Consider the following 22523-nt stretch of genomic DNA (forward strand, 5'->3'; position numbering starts at 1 on the left):
CTGCCATCTCCTCTTAATCTAGGAATCTTCCATCAATACTCTCCCATCGTCGTCCTTGATGCATCTCACTCGGTCTAAATCTCGAGCTTTCCTCTCTCTCAGCTTGGCCAGCCTAAATAACTTATTCTCCCCCCCCTTTTTCCCCTAGTTCCTCGTACATACGACTATAAACCGCAGTCTTAGCCTCCGTGACCGCCATCTTCGCTTCCTTCCTAGCTACCTTATACCTCTCCATGTACGCTCGCCTCTCCCTCGCCTATGCTCCCCCTAACGCCCGGTACGCCTCCTTTTTGGCTTCCACTTTACCTTATACCACTTCATTCCACCACCATTCTCCTTTGTGCCTGCCGGAGACACCCGTTGAGACCCCTAACACCTCTCTCGCAGCCTCTCTTATACAGTTTGCTGTCGTTGACCACATAGAGTTCGCGTCACCACTGCTCCTCCAAGCTCCCATAACCGACAACCGCCCTTCCAACTCTTGAGCTTTGTCCTTAGTTAAGGCTCCCCACCTGATTCTCGGTCTTCCTCGACCCGATATTTTCCTCCTCTTCACCATAATACCAACGTCCATCACCAAAAGCCTATGTCGCGTCACAAGTATCTCACCTGGAATCACCTTGCAGTCCTTGCACAAGCCTCTGTCGCGCCTCCTGAGTAGGAGATAGTCAATTTGAGTCTTCGCCACCACATTTTGAAAAGTAACCACATGCCCCTCCCTCTTCGGATAGCAAGAGTTAGCAACCACCAACCCAAAAGCCTTAGCGAAGTCCAGTAACGAGGTTCCTCCTTCGTTCCTCTCCCCAAAACCGAAGCCTCCATGCACTTCGTCATACACACCTGCGTTCGACCCAATATGGCCATTGAAATCCCCTCCTATGAATAACTTCTCATTAGGTGGTACCTGTAAGCACGTGATTTTTGCTTCACGGACAATCGCTCCAAAAGAAAATAAAAATAGTGGCAAAAGGCTTCGCTGTACAATTTTTCGATCTTTCCGTGACATGTGTTGTTAGTCGTTTATGAGTCTGTCCATTTTGCATCTAGTCATTATCAAACAAAAATACAAAAAATATATGTGGCGTTAAAAGAAATTTCAAAAAAATATAAAAATATGTGCATCGTCCGTTTTAGGTTGTGATTTAACTTACTTGGTATGATAATTATGTTGAAACGCCATATTGTTATTTGTTTTAATTTCATTTGTTTTATTAGTTATTTTTTTTTTTTTCTTTAAATTGGAAAACAAAAGAAAGTTGAAATCAATTTGGGCCCAAAAATAAAACAAAAACAGGCCCAAACCAACGATCTGACCCGGTCCAGACCAGGCCTGCCCAGGAACCTCCTGAAACGACGTCGTTTCAGGCAAATCAATCTGAGCCGTCCGTCCTAGCCGATCCAACGGCTCAGGACCTCTTTCAGCAACCCATGTTCAAACCCGACCCAATAACCAATCCGACCCAACCCCTCACTTAAACCAAACGACCCCGTTTAACTATCAAACGACCCCGTCCCATTTCTCGACATCAGATCTAAGCCGTTGAGATCATCTGATCTAACGGCTCAGATCCGATCAACCTCACCATATATAAACCTTCCCTTACACCCCACGCCCCCTATCCGAACCCCACCCCTCACTCGTCTCCTTCCCTGAACCCTGAAACCCCCAAACCCTAGCAGCCGCCCTAGTCTCCTTCGCCATTAAAGCCGGCGGCACGAACGCCGGTGACCACCCCCTGAACACCCTAAGACCCCCTCACTCCCCTGAACACGAATCCACTAACCACGAACCTCGAATCATCTCCTATCGTCTCGAATCTGGATTTGAAGATTCGAGACAAAACTCGATCTACACCAAACCTCACCATCTTTTCATACCAGACACTCCCCTGACCTTCCTCGTGACCAAACCAAACTTGGTTTGGTCCGAATCTACCCACAACTCCCAAAAATCCAGATCTGGAAATCCAGACTTTTGAAACACATGCACCTGGGGAACCCGGCCAGTTTTGACATGGGTTTGAGGTCTAATAGACCTTAATCAAGGTGCTCTCATGTGAGAACACCCTGATTAAAGTTTGTTCGGCCTCAAAAGTTCGAAGATGAATCAGATTTGGGTCTGTGTGATTTAAACATTTTCGGTACGTTTTCCTCTCTTTGTTTGGTTCTAATTAAGTTGTCATCATATTTCTTTGGGTTTGTTTGTTATTTTTGTTATTTTTCATCCAGATTTCTTTCATCTCTTTAAAGACCTTTTTCTTTGGTCGGTTGATTTTCTATGGGTGTATTCTGAATGTACTCTGTGATGAACATGTTCGATTAGATTGGTCGTCAAGTGAATAAACTTATATAGGTTCCCAGTTTTTGAACACAGAATTGTCTGATGCCCTTTAGGTCCCTAAACATATTGTTTATGTGAGCGATTGATTATTACCTGTTATAATTAGTATAGTCGACTCGATAAAAATCGTCGATTAGCTTTCTATAACTAATAAATCGAATGAGCTAATAAGGTCGCATGATTAATTGAGCTTTGTCACTGACTGTATGCCCCAGCATTGTTTGAAATGGTTTGTTTGCACTATAAAAACTGACTGAAAAGGTTCAGCCCAGGCAGTCTTGAGTTCGAACTTTCATCAGTTCAAAAAATGCCCTGATGTTGCAGTAGGCAGGGGCAGTAATAATCAAGGTTGACAGGGGTATTCTGGGGTGTTAAAAAGAACAAAAGTAATTAGTTTAAGTGAGCTGACAAATGGGGTACTAAATTAGGATTAAACTAATGCCAATGGGGGGACAAGACACAAGAGTATGGGTTTAAAAGGAATACTAAAATAAGCCCATAATCCTGGATTAAAGAATAAACCAGGCGTGGGGAACAAAGGGGGCTGGCATCAAGAGATGCTCAAGCATGGGTTTAACAGGGTAAGGGCAGGCTGCAAGTTGCAGCATGGGGGCAGCTTAGCTGCACTTGGTCACTTTGGCTTATAAATAGGCCATTTGAGAACTGAAAAAGGGCTGGACTTTTAGTCTTCAGAAAAAAAAAGAGAGAAAAGGCTGGACTTTTAGTCTTCAGAAAAAAAAAGAGAGAAAAGGCTGGAACTTTTAGTCTGAAGAGAGGTCTACTGAGTTTAAAGAAAACTGAAAAACATAAGGTAGTTTCCCAGTAAACATTGTAACCAAACACTGTCTGAAAGTTGTATAAGAGTTCATATTGGTCCAGCTGCCTTGGCCAAGTTCTGTCGTTCGCATTGATTGATCTGTTTGTGGTTGTTGAACTGTTGGTGTTGCTGCATTGAATACTCTGTTACTGCTGTTTGTTTCATCACTCTTTCCTGGGATTGCTCATTTGGTGCTCGACTATTTGCTGGTTTTCCTTATTCTGGGAAATATTGTTGGTTGTCGTGGGCTGTGGAAAACACTTGGATTGTTGATTTGTTGCTGTGTTGTTGCTGTGTATCTGCTGTTGCTGTGTTTACTGCATACTGCCCAGCTGATCATTCCTTTCTTCTTTGTCCTCTATACCAGGTACACAACCAATGCACTGTCAAAAAATGTAATTGGGAAATTTGAGCATGAATACAGATGAAAGTCCTGAAGAATGTCTTTTATACATAGATTGTTACATTAAATATTCATGTAATGTGTAATAGTTTGCATTCTTGTTTAGATACTGAAGGTAGCCTGTGTGCCCAGTAGATGTCAATATGTGGTGATTGAATGCTAGTTTGTATATGTAAGTTGATAGATAAAAGGGTCTCCAATGCAGTAGGTTGTATCTTAGGTTTTATATGGTTAGCATGTCCTTAAATACATAGAACTATCCATGTTAGTTAATTTCATGTCCTTTTGATAAACTGTCTCCTTACAATTGGCAAACCATTGCCTTAAAATAAACGGCGCAAGTCTGCACTTCTCAACCTCACGAAGGTCGAGCCCGAATCAAACGAACCCAGCAGCCTTTCATCAGAAAGGCATTGGCCCAGGTCCAGCCGATACTGTGTGGGCTGGGTTCGGGCCCACGATGCTCGATTAGCTGCCCATGGGCATGGCCATGTTTTCTTATTCTGCAAAGGCACTCAGAATTCCGTTATAATAACCTGCAAGCATGTAATTGAATAGGGTCATTTTTATTCTCAACTAGTAGAGACAAATGCGACAAGAAACGTAGTTGCTATAGGATCTCCTTTTAAAATAAAGACGAGATGAGCTTCGACAAACAAAAACGCACAAGATGCGGGGCCCTCGTTAAACGTATATTATCGAAGCATTTAGTTTCTAGGACGGGTCGTTTAGCAAATCTCACAACCCTCCTAAATTAACAATACGTTAGACTCTTTAGGACGCGCCTTAATAAATCTTACCTTCTTAAACTCGGGTGCACATTTATGTGACCCAAATCCAATTCTCAACGGAGTCGAAATGTGTTTCTAATCACGGGTACATTGATTGTGACGTGGTTCGAGATGCGTGTCCATGACGTTGTAAATTCATTTTAAAATAAGAATGAGATGAGCCTCACCAAATAAAATACAAATTGCGGGGCCCTCAGTAAATATCTGCTTTAAAAATTGTTTAGACTTCAGGATGGACCGTTTAGTAAAATTCCACGGTCCTACCCAAAATAAATACGCTAGTCGCTTTAGGCACGCCTCCAATAATTTAATTTCCTTAAACTCGGGTGCACATTGATGTGACCCAAATCCAAATCTCAACGGAGTCAAAGTGTGTCGACGACCACGGGTACATTGATTGTAACGCGGTTCGAGATACATTTTCACAACGTTGCAATTCTTGATAAAAACAGTAAATGATAAAAGCGGTTAAAAGTTAAATTTTGCACATAAGTTCACACTTGTATAAAATCAGATAATCAAGCCGAATATAACAGTTGAGCGACCGTGCTAGAACCACGGAACTCGGGAATGCCTAACACCTTCTCCCGGGTTAACAGAATTCCTTATCCGGATTTCTGGTACGCAGACCATAATATAGAGTCATTCTTTTCCTCGATTCGGGATTAAAATTGGTGACTTGGGACACCCTAAATCTCCCAAGTGGCGACTCTGAAATAAATAAACCAATCCCGTTTCGATTGTCCTTTAATTGGAAAAAACTCCCCCTGCCCCCTCGGGTGCGGAAAAAGGAGGTGTGACAGCTCTGACGACTCTGCTGGGGATCTCTTTTGGAAACCCAGAACCACTGGTTCAGGGTTAAGAATTCGAGCTTAGAGTAATTATTATTATTTGGCTTTATTTATTATCTGATTATTACATGTTTTGAGCCTAATGTGCTAAATGCTGCTTTTACCGCTTTGATATTATTTGAACTGTATATAAACTGTGCCGAAACCTTTCTCTTCTTGCCTCCGGGGATGTGCTCACTGGTTGAGACTCCCTATTCTGTTAGTGTCATACCCTAAATAAAAGAGGCTCGGAAAGTTTCTAAGCCGGCTGGCCTTTTGGTTCCCGGAAAGGAGCTCCTTCCTCAACTCGAGTTGTCCGCTCGGGTACACTGTCTAGAACACCGACCCAGGTTTTGAACATAGAATAACGTGACTTCATGCCGGATCCCTAGTAGGAACGCTTATTTGCATCACGTTGCATTTGACTTAGGGGACTCAACACAGGGGTTGGGTCCGTCTAGGACTAGCAACCTGATATGAAAAGGCCATGCTGACGCATCCTATTGTTTTTCGTGCATTTATTTGTCTCATACCCGCATGCTGACCGGTGTTTGAATATTTGGAATATTGTGAAAAAAGGGAAATAACGGTTAAGAAAGTCGCTGTTCTGTCTTAGAAAAAAAATAATAATAATAATAAAAATATATCAATAGAAATATAGAGTTTGTCTTGTCATAAAAATCAAAAAAAATCTTATTTTTAAAATTGTTTTTTATAATAAAAAAGAAAGTCTTGTGTTGTCTTTACTTTTATTATTTGTTACAAATATATGTATATATATATATATATGAAAAATTCAAAAGTTTTGCTTTATTTCAAAATGTATATATCTTTATTTACGGCAAAAGTATTTATCTTGTTAAAGGTCTAGAAAAGTCCTTTCAGGCTCCCAGTTTTTCGAAACGAAAAAAAAAAAAAAAAATCCAAAATATTTTCCGTTATTGACTTCTTTAGAAAGTTTTTATATATATATGAAAATTCAAAATTCACAAAAAATCGCATATATTTTCAGCAGGATAAGTGTCGTTTGTTAAAATCTTATTAATAAATGTGCAGAATGAGCACGATTCCGAATGAACCCTTTTCAATCATGAATAAAATTCCCCTCCAATTGCGGCTCTGGTGGAATGATTTGGGCAAAGAGGGGCATGACGAAATCAAGAAGTATCTGAAAGGCCTCACGAGTTTGTTGGATATCAGGCCACGAGGAGATATCATAAGGGCACTAGTCCCCCACTGGGATCCTGCGCACAATGTCTTCCGCTTCTCAGATTTCGAACTTACCCCAACTTTAGAAGAAATAGCAGGGTATATCGGCAGCACTGAGACTCCTTTGAGGCACAAATATCTGATTGCTCCAAGAGCTGTAGCAGTACACCGGTTCCTGGACTCCTTAAAGATAGTCAGAACAGTTCATAACCCTGACTTGGCAAAAGGTTTTTGCAGCATGAGTTTCATATATCAAAGATATGGTCACATAGGAGGATTCGACAAGCCAGAAAACCAGTTGTGCAGCAAAGGTAATCGCCAGAAGTGGGAAGAACATAGACGAATTGCTTTCATGATAACTTTCTTAGGACTACTAGTATTCCCAAGAAAAGATGGGAATATTGACATAAAGATAGCAGGGGTCGTCAGTACGTTGCTCACACAGAGTGATAGTACGTTGGCGCCCATGATAGTATCTGATATATTCCGGGCACTCACTTCTTGCAAAGCCGGAGGAAGCTTTTTCGAGGGTTGCAATTTGTTGTTGCAAATGTGGATGATCGAACACCTATGTCACCGAGCCCAGTTTCTGAGCCATGGATCCGCTGGAAAGACCTGCATAGAGGAGTTCTATACCAGAGTTGATGAAACCTACCTACCAGAAGGAGTTGTAGCATGGACCTCATATTTCCATACCCTCAACGCCAGTCAAATACAGTGGGCGCTAGGATGGTTATCGATCGGCGAAGTCATATACATGCCAGCAGCCAGGCCCCATTTTCTCTTAATGGGACTTAAAAGTATTCAACCATACGCGCCGCATCGGGTTTTAAGGCAACTTGGGAGGTATCAGATAGTGCCGAAAGACGAGGATCTGAGCATCCAGGTAATCGAGATCAGTCCCGACGGCCAGTTTCCTGAAGCAAGGGTTCGTCAAATTTGGAGCCAATGTCAATACTTAGAAGCAAATACTTGTGTAATTGAATCGGGCAAAAGGGGAAGTTTCGCCCGGGTATCAGGCCTGGTACAAAGGGGAGACATCATCTGGAAGACCGACCAAAAGACCTCACCTGCAAGAATTTGCCAAATCTTCACAAGAACAGTGGGGCTGGTTGGCCAAAGAGCAGGAATATCTTGTCAAAGCAGGCAAACTGAAGCAACAAGTTCAGGATATGAAGTTTGAGTGCCAATTACAGTCTGCTGCCCACAAGGGAGAAAAGAACAAGTTAATCAGAGAAGGCGAGATCCTCAAAACTCAGATCCGGAGAATGAAAAAAGAGGCTAATAGCCAGCTAGGAAGCCGGGCAGATAAAAGATTGATAGCAGGGTTAAAAGATCAGGTTGCGGAATGCCAGGAAGATTTGGAAAAAGCCAGGGCCAGCACAGCAAAATTGCGAACCAAGTGGGCAAAGGGTGCGATGGCTCGGAGGCAGCGCCTGCAACAAGTCATAAGGGAGTATGAACTGAGCATCGGGACATTAAGGGAAACGAATGCCTCTCTTCGAGAAAGGATCCTCAAGCAAACACGAAATGCCCAAGACGACAGAAGGCAATATTACGATGCAATGACCAGAATGGAAAGGCAAATGGAGATGTTCCAGGATCAGCTTGCCAACAATGCGCAAACACTGGGATTGAAGAACCAACAGATAAGGCATTTGTTCACAGAAAGGGACAACATCCGGGGAAGGATTGATGAAATAGGGCATTACATCTACATGAAATGCTTGGCATATGAGCGAACACCTCGGAAGACCCTCCTTGTTTCCATCATGGGTTGCGTCCGCCGGATTATGAACGAATTGAAGAGCTTGCAAAGAGACCTTACACCTAGAGCCGCAAAAAGGCCGGATGATGCCTCACGGCCCCTTAAATTGGAGAATTAGTTTTGGTCAAGTCCTGTTTATTTGGCTTGGGTTGTTTTTCCATATGTTGTTTTCTTTTTCGTTAAACCGAGTTTGAAACCGTCGAGTTTGTACTATTGCTATTCCTTGCTTGATGTAATTTGTAATAGCAAAATTTTGAGAATGAATTCAATGATTTCACAAAAATTGTGTGTTTTTACTTTAAGGCAGAACTACGCCTGGTCTGATTCACGCGGGGACGTGATACGTAGGCAATCCCCATAAGATTCGACCGCTTTTAATAAATAAAGAAAAGAAAATGTAAATAAAATAAAACGCGGGGTTTCGCATAATACTCTAAAAAGAGACGAATGAACAAACCGGGATGACGCATGTGGTTTGAAGCAAAGCATGTAGAAACGGTTAACTGCCTAGGTGCATTGCATCCTCTATGTGTTATGATCAAATCTGTTAAGCTCTAACACTAACAAAGTTTGTTGTTGTCTGATACCAGACAGTTAGTTGTTAAAGAATTCTGGCAACACATTCATACCAAACCAGATCCAAAGGACCGGTAGCAACAAGCATGACCACTTCTGAGAATAGTAATGAGGAAGAAAGGCCGATGAGCCAGTTGCTAAAAGAGGCAATGGAAAAGATTGAAAGGATGGGACTAGAGATGCATGCAATGCAGCTAGCCCTGGCCAAAACGCAAAAGAGCCCTGAGACACTGGGACACGTGCCGGAGTACCCTCACTCTGGCCCTTCCACAAGCCGCCCAAATCCCCTCTATCATCAAGAAAGAAGCCCTCATGATTCCCAAGCTCCACCACCCCATCAACCTCTCCCAACACCCAATATTCCCATTTTTGTGGGACCTGCATCAGCCCCTTTGCAGCGAACGACCAGTGAGCCATTGTTTCAGGCTCACGATACACAATACTATCCCCCTGAGCCTACATTCCATGCACCCGAACCACAGGCTTACAATCCCCATTTGGAAGTTCCGGCAGAGGTTGAGAAGCCGGTTAAGGCCCCTGAACAGGATGAAGTGTTGAGAAAGTTCAAAAGCCTGGAGCAATCCTTCAGGAACTTACACGGGCTGGGCAATCAAGTCAGCGTGGCATACAAAGATCTGTGCCCTTTCCCAGATGTCCAACTCCCGGCTGGGTTCAAGATGCCCAAGTTTGATTTATATGAAGGGCACGGTGATCCCATGGCACATTTGCGGGGATTCTGTAGCAAAATGAGAGGGGCAGGAGGCAAGGATGAGCTTTTGATAGCTTACTTCGGCCAAAGTCTGAGCGGATCTGCACTGGAATGGTATACCAGGCAGGATTTCAGCAGGTGGTACACGTGGGATGATCTGGCACAGGCTTTTGCAGGTCATTTCCAGTACAATCTAGAGATAGTCCCTGACCGTCTCACGTTATTGAGAACTGGGAAGAAACCCGGGGAAAGTTTTCGCGAGTTCGGGTTCCGCTGGAGAGAACAAGCAGCTAGGGTCGATCCTCCCATGAGAGAGGGAGAGATGGTAGACTACTTTTTGCAGACATTGGATCCAACCTACTTTGGTCACTTGGTGACAACGGTTGGAAAATCTTTCAACGAGGTGGTCAAAATAGGGGTCATGATAGAAGAAGGTTTGAGGTCGGACAAGATCTTAAACTATTCGGCACTTAAGGCCACAACCCAGGCTATTCAAAGCGGCACGGGAGGTGCGCTAAGAAGAAAGAAAGAAGAGGTTGCCACGATCGAGGCAGGCAGTTGGCCCAGGGCTGGCAGGCCACACTACAACCAACCCAGGCCTCACAGGTCAAACTATCCATACAACCCACCACAAAATTTCTATCCACCTCGAGAACCACATTGTTCCGTACACCAAGCCCAGGTATACACTCAGCCTCCGGTTCGCCCACAATGGCGCGCACCGGCTCCCCAGAACATATATGCACCACCACAAAACACTTACCCTCCACCAAGGGCATATAGAAATCCTTCAGGGGCAGGTTTCCGGGGAAATCCAGATGCCAGAAATGACAGGTTGCGGAAGCAAAGAACCTTCACCGAACTGGGAGAAACCTACACCGCTGTGTTCCACAAGCTGCGGCAATTGGGTTTGGTTAGTCCCGTCCATACTCGGGAACCAAATCCCCCGCCTCAGAATTTGGACCGTTCAATCAGTTGTGAATACTGTTCAGGGATGCTCGGGCACGATACCGAGAAGTGTTGGAAGTTAAGGCATGCCATACAGGATCTTATTGACACCAATAAGATCGAGGTCCAGACACCGGAGGCTCCTAACATCAACCAAAACCCGCTGCCAGCGCACCACGAAGCTCACATGATTGAGTTGGTGTGTGAGGGAGGTGAATTAAGAAAACCCTCACAAACAGTGATGATGATCCAAGCTGCCCCAAAAGAAGTCTTAACCAGTGGAGGAACAAATGTACAGTCGCAGGGAGAAGGCGTCAAGCCGGTAGTAATATGGGGGAAGAACCCGTCCGTCATAACAAGCAAACCCGAGCCTAGCAAATTGGTAATACCAGGGATCCTGCCCACACCGGCAGTCATGTTGAAAGGGGTATGTAGAGAACGGGTAACCATAAAGCCGGTGGTCCAACTGCCAATGCTTGACAGCAGGGCTGTCCCCTGGAAATATGAAAAAGCAGTGATAACGTACCAAGGAAAACAGGTGGAAGAAGTCAGTTGTGAAGCGCAAGGGCTGACTCGATCAGGTCGATGTTTTGCTCCGGTGGAGTTAAGAAAAACCAACCCAGTGGCAACCAAGAAGCCAGTGTCAGAAGAAGAGGCTGAAGACTTCCTGAGGAAGATGAAAGTACAAGACTATTCTGTGGTTGAGCAGCTGAGAAAAACACCTGCCCAGATCTCACTATTGTCATTACTCCTCCATTCCGAGGAACATCGTCGGGCCCTGTTAAAGATATTGAACGAGGCTCATGTACCCAGTGAGATTTCTGTAAACCACCTGGAAACCATTGCTAGCAAGATTTTCGAGGTGAACAGAGTGACATTCTCAGATGATGACCTGCCGGTGGAAGGTACGGAGCATAACAAAGCTCTATACCTAGCTGTCAAATGTGAAGACTCGGTGGTAACCCGAGTATTGGTGGATAACGGCTCAAGCGCCAATATTTGTCCATTATCCACCCTGGACCAGTTAAAGATTGACCGTGGAAGAATCCGGGAGAATAGCATCTGTGTCCGAGGGTTTGACGGAAACGGAACAGCCACTGTGGGGGATGTTGTACTTGAACTAACCATTGGCCCGGTCCTGTTTACCATGGAATTCCAGGTGTTGGACGCCACGGTATCTTACAACTTGCTGTTAGGACGACCTTGGATTCATGCAGCTAAAGCGGTGCCTTCCACCCTACATCAGACAGTGAAGTTCGAGTGGGAAAGACAAGAGGTCGTGTTGCACGGTGAGGATACAACATGCACCATGGGCGGAACCATTGTGCCTTTCATAGAGACCACTGATGACAAGGGTCCTTGGGTCTACCAGATTCTCGATACAGGGTCGGCCAACAAAATCTCTGAAGGAGAAATCATCCCGCACCCTAGGGTAGCTGCCGCAACAGTCATGATGGTATCGGAGATGCTGGGTAACGGATTTGTGCCGGGAAAAGGCCTGGGAGTTGAACTTCAAGGGATAGTCCAACCTGTCTCCCTTCCTAAGAATCTGGAAACTTTCGGGTTGGGGTTCAAACCAACCGCAGCAGACAGGAAGCAAGCGCGAAAAATGAAGAAGAGGGTCTGGTTTCTGCCTAAACCAGTGCCACGCCTCTCAAGGTCTTTTGTTAAAGCTAGTGCCAAGGGGTCAGCGATCCCAAAGATTCGAGGACCTTTGATCGGTATAAATGAAGACCTCAATCAGAGTTTTGAAAGGCTATTTGCGGATGTCAGTATGGTGGAAGCTGGAGAGGGTTCCAGCAGAGCAGAGATACAATTCGTGGGGCCTAAGGCCAAGACCAACAATTGGACGGTTACTCCTCTTCCTGTCCGAGGGGAGTCTTGGTAGTAGGCTTTGATTAATGTTTTGTTTGTTTGTTTGTTTGATCGGATTATTCAAGGGTGTAATCCCAATTTTACTTTCGTTTTGTAAAAGTGTGAACCCTTTTTATCCTGCAAATTTAATAAAGTTCTTTTCTTTTGTCCCATTTTAATTTCTTGTTTTGTTCTTTTTCTTTCTGAACAGTTCTCTTTTTACTGGTCCTAATGACATGGCATGCACAGCGGATCTTCGACCTAGTCTAATAAATCAATCTGAATCTGACTCAATGATACAAGAGGTCTTTTGTGATGATGAATCCGAATGTGACGAAGGGGAAGCCTTCGAAGAAATAAACCGAGAACTGTGCCAATTTGAAGAGAAACCCAAGCCTAACCTAAACGACACTGAGGCTGTGAACCTAGGAGACGCTGATATCATCCAAGAGACCAAAATTAGCATCCACATTGAGCCAAATGTCAAAGCAGAATTGATCGAAACTCTCAGGGAATTCAAAGATGTTTTTGCATGGTCATATGATGATATGCCTGGATTGAGCACCGATTTAGTGGTTCACAAATTGCCCACTGACCCGGCATACCCTCCGGTCAAGCAAAAACTAAGGAAATTTAAAACAGAAATGAGTGTAAAGATCAAAGAAGAGGTGATTAAGCAATTACAATCTAAGGTCATTCGGGTCACTCGGTATCCCGAGTGGCTGGCCAATGTGGTACCAGTCCCAAAGAAGGATGGAAAAATCAGGGTGTGCGTCGACTACCGCAACCTCAACAAAGCAAGTCCCAAGGACAATTTCCCGTTACCCAACATTCATATCCTGATCGATAATTGCGCTGGGCGCGAGATCGGATCCTTTGTGGATTGCTATGCGGGTTATCATCAGATCCTAATGGATGAGGAGGATGCTGAGAAGACAGCATTTATTACGCCATGGGGAACCTACTGCTATCGGGTAATGCCGTTCGGTTTAAAGAACGCTGGGGCAACGTACATGCGAGCAATGACTGCTGTGTTTCATGACATGATACACAAGGAAATTGAGGTGTACGTCGATGATGTGATCATCAAATCTTGGCGTCAGGAGGACCATGTGACAGACCTAAGGAGATTTTTCCAAAGACTCCGGAGGTATGATATCAAGCTTAACCCGGCCAAATGCGCATTCGGGGTTCCATCAGGAAAGTTGCTAGGATTCATCGTCAGTCGACGGGGGATTGAGTTAGACCCATCCAAAATTGAATCCATCCGAGACTTGCCACCGCCAAGGAACAAAACAGAGGTAATGAGTTTGCTGGGTAGACTCAATTACATCAGCAGGTTCATCGCTCAACTCACAGCAACTTGTGAGCCCATATTTCGGCTACTGAGAAAGGATGCTGCAGAAGGTTGGACGACAGAGTGTCAGGAGGCTTTCGACCAAATCAAAGGGTATCTGTCTAATCCACCCGTATTGGTCCCGCCTAAGCCCGGGAAACCCCTAATCCTTTACCTGACGGTCTTGGAAAATTCATTTGGTTGTGTACTGGGGCAACATGATGACACAGGGAGGAAGGAGCAGGCCATCTACTATCTTAGCAAGAAATTCACAGTGCATGAGGTCAAGTACACTCAACTCGAGAAAACATGCTGCGCCCTAACTTGGGTAGCTCAGAAGTTGAAGCACTACCTGTCTTCATACACTACTTATCTCATATCCCGTTTGGACCCGCTGAAGTATATCTTTCAGAAACCTATGCCCACGGGAAGGTTAGCAAAATGGCAAATTCTGCTCACAGAATTTGATATCATCTACGTGACGAGGACGGCCATGAAAGCCCAGGCGCTGGCAGACCATTTGGCAGAGAATCCCGTTGATGAAAAATACGAGCCCTTAAGAACGTATTTTCCTGACGAAGAGGTGATGCATACAAATGAGTTGGAATTACCCGAGGAACCGGGTTGGAAGCTTTTCTTTGATGGAGCGGCAAACGCAAAAGGGGTTGGAATAGGGGCAGTACTCATTTCTGAAACAGGACGGCATTATCCTGTTACGGCCCAACTGCGCTTCTACTGCACTAACAATATGGCCGAATATGAGGCTTGCATTCTGGGTCTGCGCTTGGCTGCTGACATGGATGTCCAAGACGTCTTGGTCTTGGGAGACTCGGACCTCTTGGTACATCAAATTCAGGGTGAATGGGAAACACGAGATCTAAAGCTCATACCATACCGACAATGCTTGCATGATCTGAGCAAGCAATTTCGATCGGTGAAGTTCAAACACATCCCGAGAGTTCACAATGAGGTTGCAGATGCCTTAGCCACCTTAGCATCAATGCTGCACCACCCTGACAAAATGTATGTTGATCCTCTACACATCCAGGTCCGTGATCAGCACGCCTACTGCAATGCCATAGAAGAAGAAGCGGATGGCGAACCCTGGTTTCATGATATCAAAGAATACCTCAGGATGGGGATATATCCAGAACATGCCTCTGGAGACCAAAAAAGAGCCCTTCGGCGGTTGTCGAATGGTTTCTTCCTCAGTGGAGGGGTATTGTACAAAAGAACCCCGGATTTGGGATTGTTGAGATGCATAGATGCCGGGCGGGCAACGACGGTTATGGCAGAAGTACATGCTGGAGTTTGCGGGCCCCACATGAGTGGATATGTATTGGCAAGAAAAATCCTTCGAACGGGGTGTTATTGGCTCACCATGGAACACGACTGTATCACTTTCGTGAGGAAATGCCATCAGTGCCAAATACATGGAGACTTGATTCACTCTCCGCCAACAGAATTGCATACGATGTCAGCACCCTGGCCGTTTGTAGCATGGGGCATGGATGTCATTGGGCCCATCGAGCCAGCAGCATCCAACGGTCATAGGTTCATTCTAGTGACCATTGATTACTTCACCAAATGGGTTGAGGCTAAAACCTTCAAGTCGGTAACCAAGAAGGCGGTGGTGGACTTTGTTCACTCCCATATCATCTGCAGATTTGGGATCCCAAAAGTGATCATCACGGATAACGGTGCGAATCTTAATAGCAGCCTGATGAAAGAGGTATGCCAACAATTCAAGATTACACACCGCAATTCCACCCCATATCGTCCTAAGGCAAATGGAGCAGTCGAAGCAGCCAATAAGAATATCAAGAAGATACTGCGAAAAATGGTAGAAGGGTCCAGACAGTGGCACGAGAAATTGCCCTTTGCTTTGTTGGGTTACCGCACTACCGTCCGGACTTCCATAGGCACAACTCCTTATTTGTTGGTATATGGGACTGAGGCCGTGATACCAGCGGAGGTCGAAATTCCGTCCCTCCGAATTGTCGCTGAAGCCGGGATTGGTGATGATGAATGGGTCAAAGCTCGATTGGAACAGTTGAGCCTGATAGATGAGAAAAGATTGGCAGCAGTGTGCCATGGTCAGCTGTACCAGAAGAGAATGGCAAGATCGTATAATAAAAAGGTGCGCCCCAGGAAGTTTGAAGTAGGGCAGCAGGTATTAAAGAAGATCCTCCCACATCAGGTCGAGGCAAAAGGCAAATTCGCCCCAAATTGGCAAGGGCCTTATGTCGTGACCAGAATATTGTCCAACGGTGCTTTGTGTTTGACAGATGTCGAAGGTAGATGTGTCGACATGGCTATCAATTCAGATGCAGTCAAGAGATATTATGCGTAATTTCTTTAAATTATGGCAATTTTGGTTTATTTGTTTGTATTTGGCATTTGTTGAATAATGAGATGACGGAGGCAATTCTTTCTTCTATCCAAACACTTTTAACCCTCGCTTCCCCCTTTGAGCCTTAAGCAAATTCTTTCAATACCCCTCTTTTGGAATCACTAAAGGAAAAGAAAAGAAAAAGAAAAAGAAAAGGAAAAGAAAATGAAAAGAAAGAAAAGAAAAATCAAGGAATATAAAACCGTGGGAACTACGTTTGACCTGATTCCTCGAAGAGGATACGTAGGCGCCTCACGGCTCGGTCATAGTATGCATCGTAATAAATATAGGATGCATAATGTACATAGTGTGCATAATAGACACAACATGCGTAACGCACGTAGCACAACCTAAGAGTAAAAAATAAATAAATTCCCCAAGCAAGAGAACTGGGGCAGAAGTTATGTTTTAAGTTCCAACAAAGGTTTGATTCCAAAAGTTGTAGCACATCACCCCTCAAGTTGTTTTCATTTTTTAGCCTTCTTTCAATCCCACACCAAAACCAACATCGACATCCAAAAGACCTCCCGATCAATGTTCGAGAGATGCCAAATCCGGCAAATAAGGCCGAGAATAATACACCGATCCCCAGCAAAGAAAAGGATCGTAAGACTGGGAATGAGTTGATAGTCAAAAGAATCCCCGGAAGAGAGGGTCGTATCTACAACACCCCGATTCCTCGAAAGAAATAAAATGAGAGAGTCTCATCGGTGAAAACCTTCGCAGGCACCGAGAGGCGATGTAAGATGAGGGATATGAAATGAGAGAGTCTTATTGGTGAAAACCTTCATAGGCACCATAAGGCGCCGGGAGATGAGAGAAAAGAGAGAGTCTCATTAGTGAAAACCCCTCGAAGGGCACCATGAGGCGACAAGATAGAGCAGCAAAAGCTACCACATTCGCAATAGGATGAACATCCATTTATCATCCCCAGCAAGTCAGACCATCGGGCAAATCGATTGATACAAATAGACTGGGTCGGGAATCTATGGTGCACGTCATGATCACGGGGACCAGTTGTGTCCTCCAGATAAGTTCTTTTGATTGTCTCCTCCCACAAAATATTGGTTCAGAAAGATTTTCTCTTTTCCATATCTTTATTTCTTTTCCTAAAATGTGTCTTTAAAGGATTTGTCGAAGCTTACTACCAGAAACCGAAGGGGAATTCACCCAATGCAGGGTAATACAAACAGTCTTAAAAGGCCGGCCCCAGGCAATGCAGGGATTGTGCTCGGAAATGTTGGAAGAAGTAAGCTCCAAAAGGGAGTGGTTTCGGGAGTTAGAAGCAGACTCCCACATCATGTGTTTTAAAAGAAAGCAGAAAAGGGGATAAATTGAAAACCAATCCCCAGCAGGCTAGAGACCCCAACAGGCAACTTTGCCCGCCAACCAATTATGGGGACAAAGAGCAAGAAAAGGAAGAAAGAAAAATTGCTCGCCAGAAAGGCACCCTCTACCACCACGATTAAAACTGATTAAATCCTTTTGTCTGCTGCAGGAAAACAAAGGATTGATGATGGCTGCAAGATGCACCGCCATGGAAGTCACCAAAAACCGGGGCAGAAAATTTTCTGCCGATTGTCGAAAATTTTCTCGGAAGAACGGGGAAACAATTTCAATACATTTAAGTTCTAGGTCGCCCACCAGTATAATGCGGGAATACATTTAAGTTCTAGGTCGCCCACCAGTATAATGCGGGAATACTTTTAAGTTCTAGGTCGCCCACCAGTATAATGCGGGAATACATTTAAGTTCTAGGTCGCCCACCAGTATAATGCGGGAATACATTTTAAGTTCTAGGTTCGCCCACCAGTATAATGCGGGAATACATTTAAGTTCTAGGTCGCCCACCAGTATAATGCGGGAATACTTTTAAGTTCTAGGTCGCCCACCAGTATAATGCGGGAATACATTTAAGTTCTAGGTCGCCCACCAGTATAATGCGGGAATACTTTTAAGTTCTAGGTCGCCCACCAGTATAATGCGGGAATACATTTAAGTTCTAGGTCACCCACCAGTATAATGCGGGAATACATTTAAGTTCTAGGTCGCCCACCAGTATAATGCGGGAATACTTTTAAGTTCTAGGTCGCCCACCAGTATAATGCGGGAATACATTTAAGTTCTAGGTCGCCCACCAGTATAATGCGGGAATACTTTTAAGTTCTAGGTCGCCCACCAGTATAATGCGGGAATACTTTTAAGTTCTAGGTCGCCCACCAGTATAATGCGGGAATACATTTAAGTTCTAGGTCGCCCACCAGTATAATGCGGGAATACATTTTAAGTTCTAGGTCGCCCACCAGTATAATGCGGGAATACATTTAAGTTCTAGGTCGCCCACCAGTATAATGCGGGAATACTTTTAAGTTCTAGGTCGCCCACCAGTATAATGCGGGAATACATTTAAGTTCTAGGTCGCCCACCAGTATAATGCGGGAATACATTTTAAGTTCTAGGTCACCCACCAGTATAATGCGGGAATACATTTAAGTTCTAGGTCGCCCACCAGTATAATGCGGGAATACTTTTAAGTTCTAGGTCGCCCACCAGTATAATGCGGGAATACATTTAAGTTCTAGGTCGCCCACCAGTATAATGCGGGAATACATTTTAAGTTCTAGGTCACCCACCAGTATAATGCGGGAATACATTTAAGTTCTAGGTCGCCCACCAGTATAATGCGGGAATACTTTTAAGTTCTAGGTCGCCCACCAGTATAATGCGGGAATACTTTTAAGTTCTAGGTCGCCCACCAGTATAATGCGGGAATACATTTAAGTTCTAGGTCGCCCACCAGTATAATGCGGGAATACATTTTAAGTTCTAGGTCACCCACCAGTATAATGCGGGAATACATTTAAGTTCTAGGTCGCCCACCAGTATAATGCGGGAATACTTTTAAGTTCTAGGTCGCCCACCAGTATAATGCGGGAATACTTTTAAGTTCTAGGTCGCCCACCAGTATAATGCGGGAATACATTTAAGTTCTAGGTCGCCCACCAGTATAATGCGGGAATACATTTAAGTTCTAGGTCGCCCACCAGTATAATGCGGGAATACATTTTAAGTTCTAGGTCACCCACCAGTATAATGCGGGAATACATTTAAGTTCTAGGTCGCCCACCAGTATAATGCGGGAATACTTTTAAGTTCTAGGTCGCCCACCAGTATAATGCGGGAATACATTTAAGTTCTAGGTCGCCCACCAGTATAATGCGGGAATACATTTTAAGTTCTAGGTCACCCACCAGTATAATGCGGGAATACATTTAAGTTCTAGGTCGCCCACCAGTATAATGCGGGAATACATTCAGCTCTAGATTTTGGAATCAGTCACCCCACCTGAAGACAGAAGTTTACAACAGAGATCCCCAAACGGGAAACAATGAAATCCCCAGCACCAAGAAGCAGACAACTGCAGAGGCAAGCGCGCAATTCAAAAGGAAAAAAGAACGCGTCTCAAAAGAGTAGTTTGGGAACGTTGTAGCATGCCCAGTATAACAATTCTGATGAAAAGCCATACCACTGAAGAAACCATTGGAAGATTTAAAGGAGAAAGCCGTATCCCCAGCAAATCAAGCAAAGTGATGAGAACTGACATTCAGAAAAGGTGAAGGATCAGCATCATCTCCAAGTTCACAAAATAAAGGCGTCAGAGGAAAGCGTTAGCCGACAAGAAAGCAAGGCAGCAAGAACAAGTTGAAGATGGATGAGATTTCAGGATCCTCAGTTTAACTTAGCTTCTTGTTTTCCTTTTAGAGCAATGTAATAGGGAGATCGGTTGAGCAGTAGCATCCTACAGCAGCATACAACAGCGCACAACAACAGCAAACACTACAGTCGCACGGTAGTCCCAGCTACCAAAATTTCCCGAACTACATTGACCTGATTCCTGTTTCAGCCCAGGATATGTAGGAAACCTCTGAAGCAAAGGTTCGGTCAAATCTTTTTCAAAAAATGCAAAATGCTTCACATGGAGTATTCGGACGGGCAAAAATCGCTCGCTTTATCTTTGCACGAAAACCCTTCGTGTCTTCGTGCAAAGAGGGGCAGCTGTAAGCACGTGATTTTTGCTTCACGGACAATCGCTCCAAAAGAAAATAAAAATAGTGGCAAAAGGCTTCGCTGTACAATTTTTCGATCTTTCCGTGACATGTGTTGTTAGTCGTTTATGAGTCTGTCCATTTTGCATCTAGTCATTATCAAACAAAAATACAAAAAATATATGTGGCGTTAAAAGAAAATTCAAAAAAATATAAATATATGTGCATCGTCCGTTTTAGGTTGTGATTTAACTTACTTGGTATGATAATTATGTTGAAACGCCATATTGTTATTTGTTTTAATTTCATTTGTTTTATTAGTTATTTTTATTTTTTTTATTTTTCTTTAAATTGGAAAACAAAAGAAAGTTGAAATCAATTTGGGCCCAAAAATAAAACAAAAACAGGCCCAAACCAACGATCTGACCCGGTCCAGACCAGGCCTGCCCAGGAACCTCCTGAAACGACGTCGTTTCAGGCAAATCAATCTGAGCCGTCCGTCCTAGCCGATCCAACGGCTCAGGACCTCTTTCAGCAACCCATGTTCAAACCCGACCCAATAACCAATCCGACCCAACCCCTCACTTAAACCAAACGACCCCGTTTAACTATCAAACGACCCCGTCCCATTTCTCGACATCAGATCTAAGCCGTTGAGATCATCTGATCTAACGGCTCAGATCCGATCAACCTCACCATATATAAACCTTCCCTTACACCCCACGCCCCCTATCCGAACCCCACCCCTCACTCGTCTCCTTCCCTGAACCCTGAAACCCCCAAACCCTAGCAGCCGCCCTAGTCTCCTTCGCCATTAAAGCCGGCGGCACGAACGCCGGTGACCACCCCCTGAACACCCTAAGACCCCCTCACTCCCCTGAACACGAATCCACTAACCACGAACCTCGAATCATCTCCTATCGTCTCGAATCTGGATTTGAAGATTCGAGACAAAACTCGATCTACACCAAACCTCACCACCTTTGTACCAGACACTCCCCTGACCTTCCTCGTGACCAAACCAAACTTGGTTTGGTCCGAATCTACCCACAACTCCCAAAAATCCAGATCTGGAAATCCAGACTTTTGAAACACATGCACCTGGGGAACCCGGCCAGTTTTGACATGGGTTTGAGGTCTAATAGACCTTAATCAAGGTGCTCTCATGTGAGAACACCCTGATTAAAGTTTGTTCGGCCTCAAAAGTTCGAAGATGAATCAGATTTGGGTCTGTGTGATTTAAACATTTTCGGTACGTTTTCCTCTCTTTGTTTGGTTCTAATTAAGTTGTCATCATATTTCTTTGGGTTTGTTTGTTATTTTTGTTATTTTTCATCCAGATTTCTTTCATCTCTTTAAAGACCTTTTTCTTTGGTCGGTTGATTTTCTATGGGTGTATTCTGAATGTACTCTGTGATGAACATGTTCGATTAGATTGGTCGTCAAGTGAATAAACTTATATAGGTTCCCAGTTTTTGAACACAGAATTGTCTGATGCCCTTTAGGTCCCTAAACATATTGTTTATGTGAGCGATTGATTATTACCTGTTATAATTAGTATAGTCGACTCGATAAAAATCGTCGATTAGCTTTCTATAACTAATAAATCGAATGAGCTAATAAGGTCGCATGATTAATTGAGCTTTGTCACTGACTGTATGCCCCAGCATTGTTTGAAATGGTTTGTTTGCACTATAAAACTGACTGAAAAGGTTCAGCCCAGGCAGTCTTGAGTTCGAACTTTCATCAGTTCAAAAAATGCCCTGATGTTGCAGTAGGCAGGGGCAGTAATAATCAAGGTTGACAGGGGTATTCTGGGGTGTTAAAAAGAACAAAAGTAATTAGTTTAAGTGAGCTGACAAATGGGGTACTAAATTAGGATTAAACTAATGCCAATGGGGGGACAAGACACAAGAGTATGGGTTTAAAAGGAATACTAAAATAAGCCCATAATCCTGGATTAAAGAATAAACCAGGCGTGGGGAACAAAGGGGGCTGGCATCAAGAGATGCTCAAGCATGGGTTTAACAGGGTAAGGGCAGGCTGCAAGTTGCAGCATGGGGGCAGCTTAGCTGCACTTGGTCACTTTGGCTTATAAATAGGCCATTTGAGAACTGAAAAAGGGCTGGACTTTTAGTCTTCAGAAAAAAAAAGAGAGAAAAGGCTGGACTTTTAGTCTTCAGAAAAAAAAAGAGAGAAAAGGCTGGAACTTTTAGTCTGAAGAGAGGTCTACTGAGTTTAAAGAAAACTGAAAAACATAAGGTAGTTTCCCAGTAAACATTGTAACCAAACACTGTCTGAAAGTTGTATAAGAGTTCATATTGGTCCAGCTGCCTTGGCCAAGTTCTGTCGTTCGCATTGATTGATCTGTTTGTGGTTGTTGAACTGTTGGTGTTGCTGCATTGAATACTCTGTTACTGCTGTTTGTTTCATCACTCTTTCCTGGGATTGCTCATTTGGTGCCCGACTATTTACTGGTTTTCCTTATTCTGGGAAATATTGT

The 22523-nt window shown here is 44.1% G+C and overlaps 1 protein-coding gene across 1 annotated transcript in view; it reads right to left on the reverse strand.

The window, feature by feature from the left end:
* Positions 1-307: 307 nt before the first annotated feature.
* The window catches only part of LOC104220873 (uncharacterized), a 29717-nt gene continuing 7501 nt past the window's right edge, over positions 308-22523 (reverse strand). Inside the window, exon 3 of the mRNA XM_070149334.1 lies at positions 308-904. Coding sequence (XP_070005435.1) covers positions 308-904 — 597 coding nt within the window. The remainder of the gene's footprint in view (positions 905-22523) is intronic.

The sequence above is a fragment of the Nicotiana sylvestris genome, chromosome 6 (genome assembly GCF_000393655.2).
Source record: "Nicotiana sylvestris chromosome 6, ASM39365v2, whole genome shotgun sequence".
In the NCBI taxonomy this organism is placed as follows: Eukaryota; Viridiplantae; Streptophyta; class Magnoliopsida; order Solanales; family Solanaceae; genus Nicotiana; species Nicotiana sylvestris.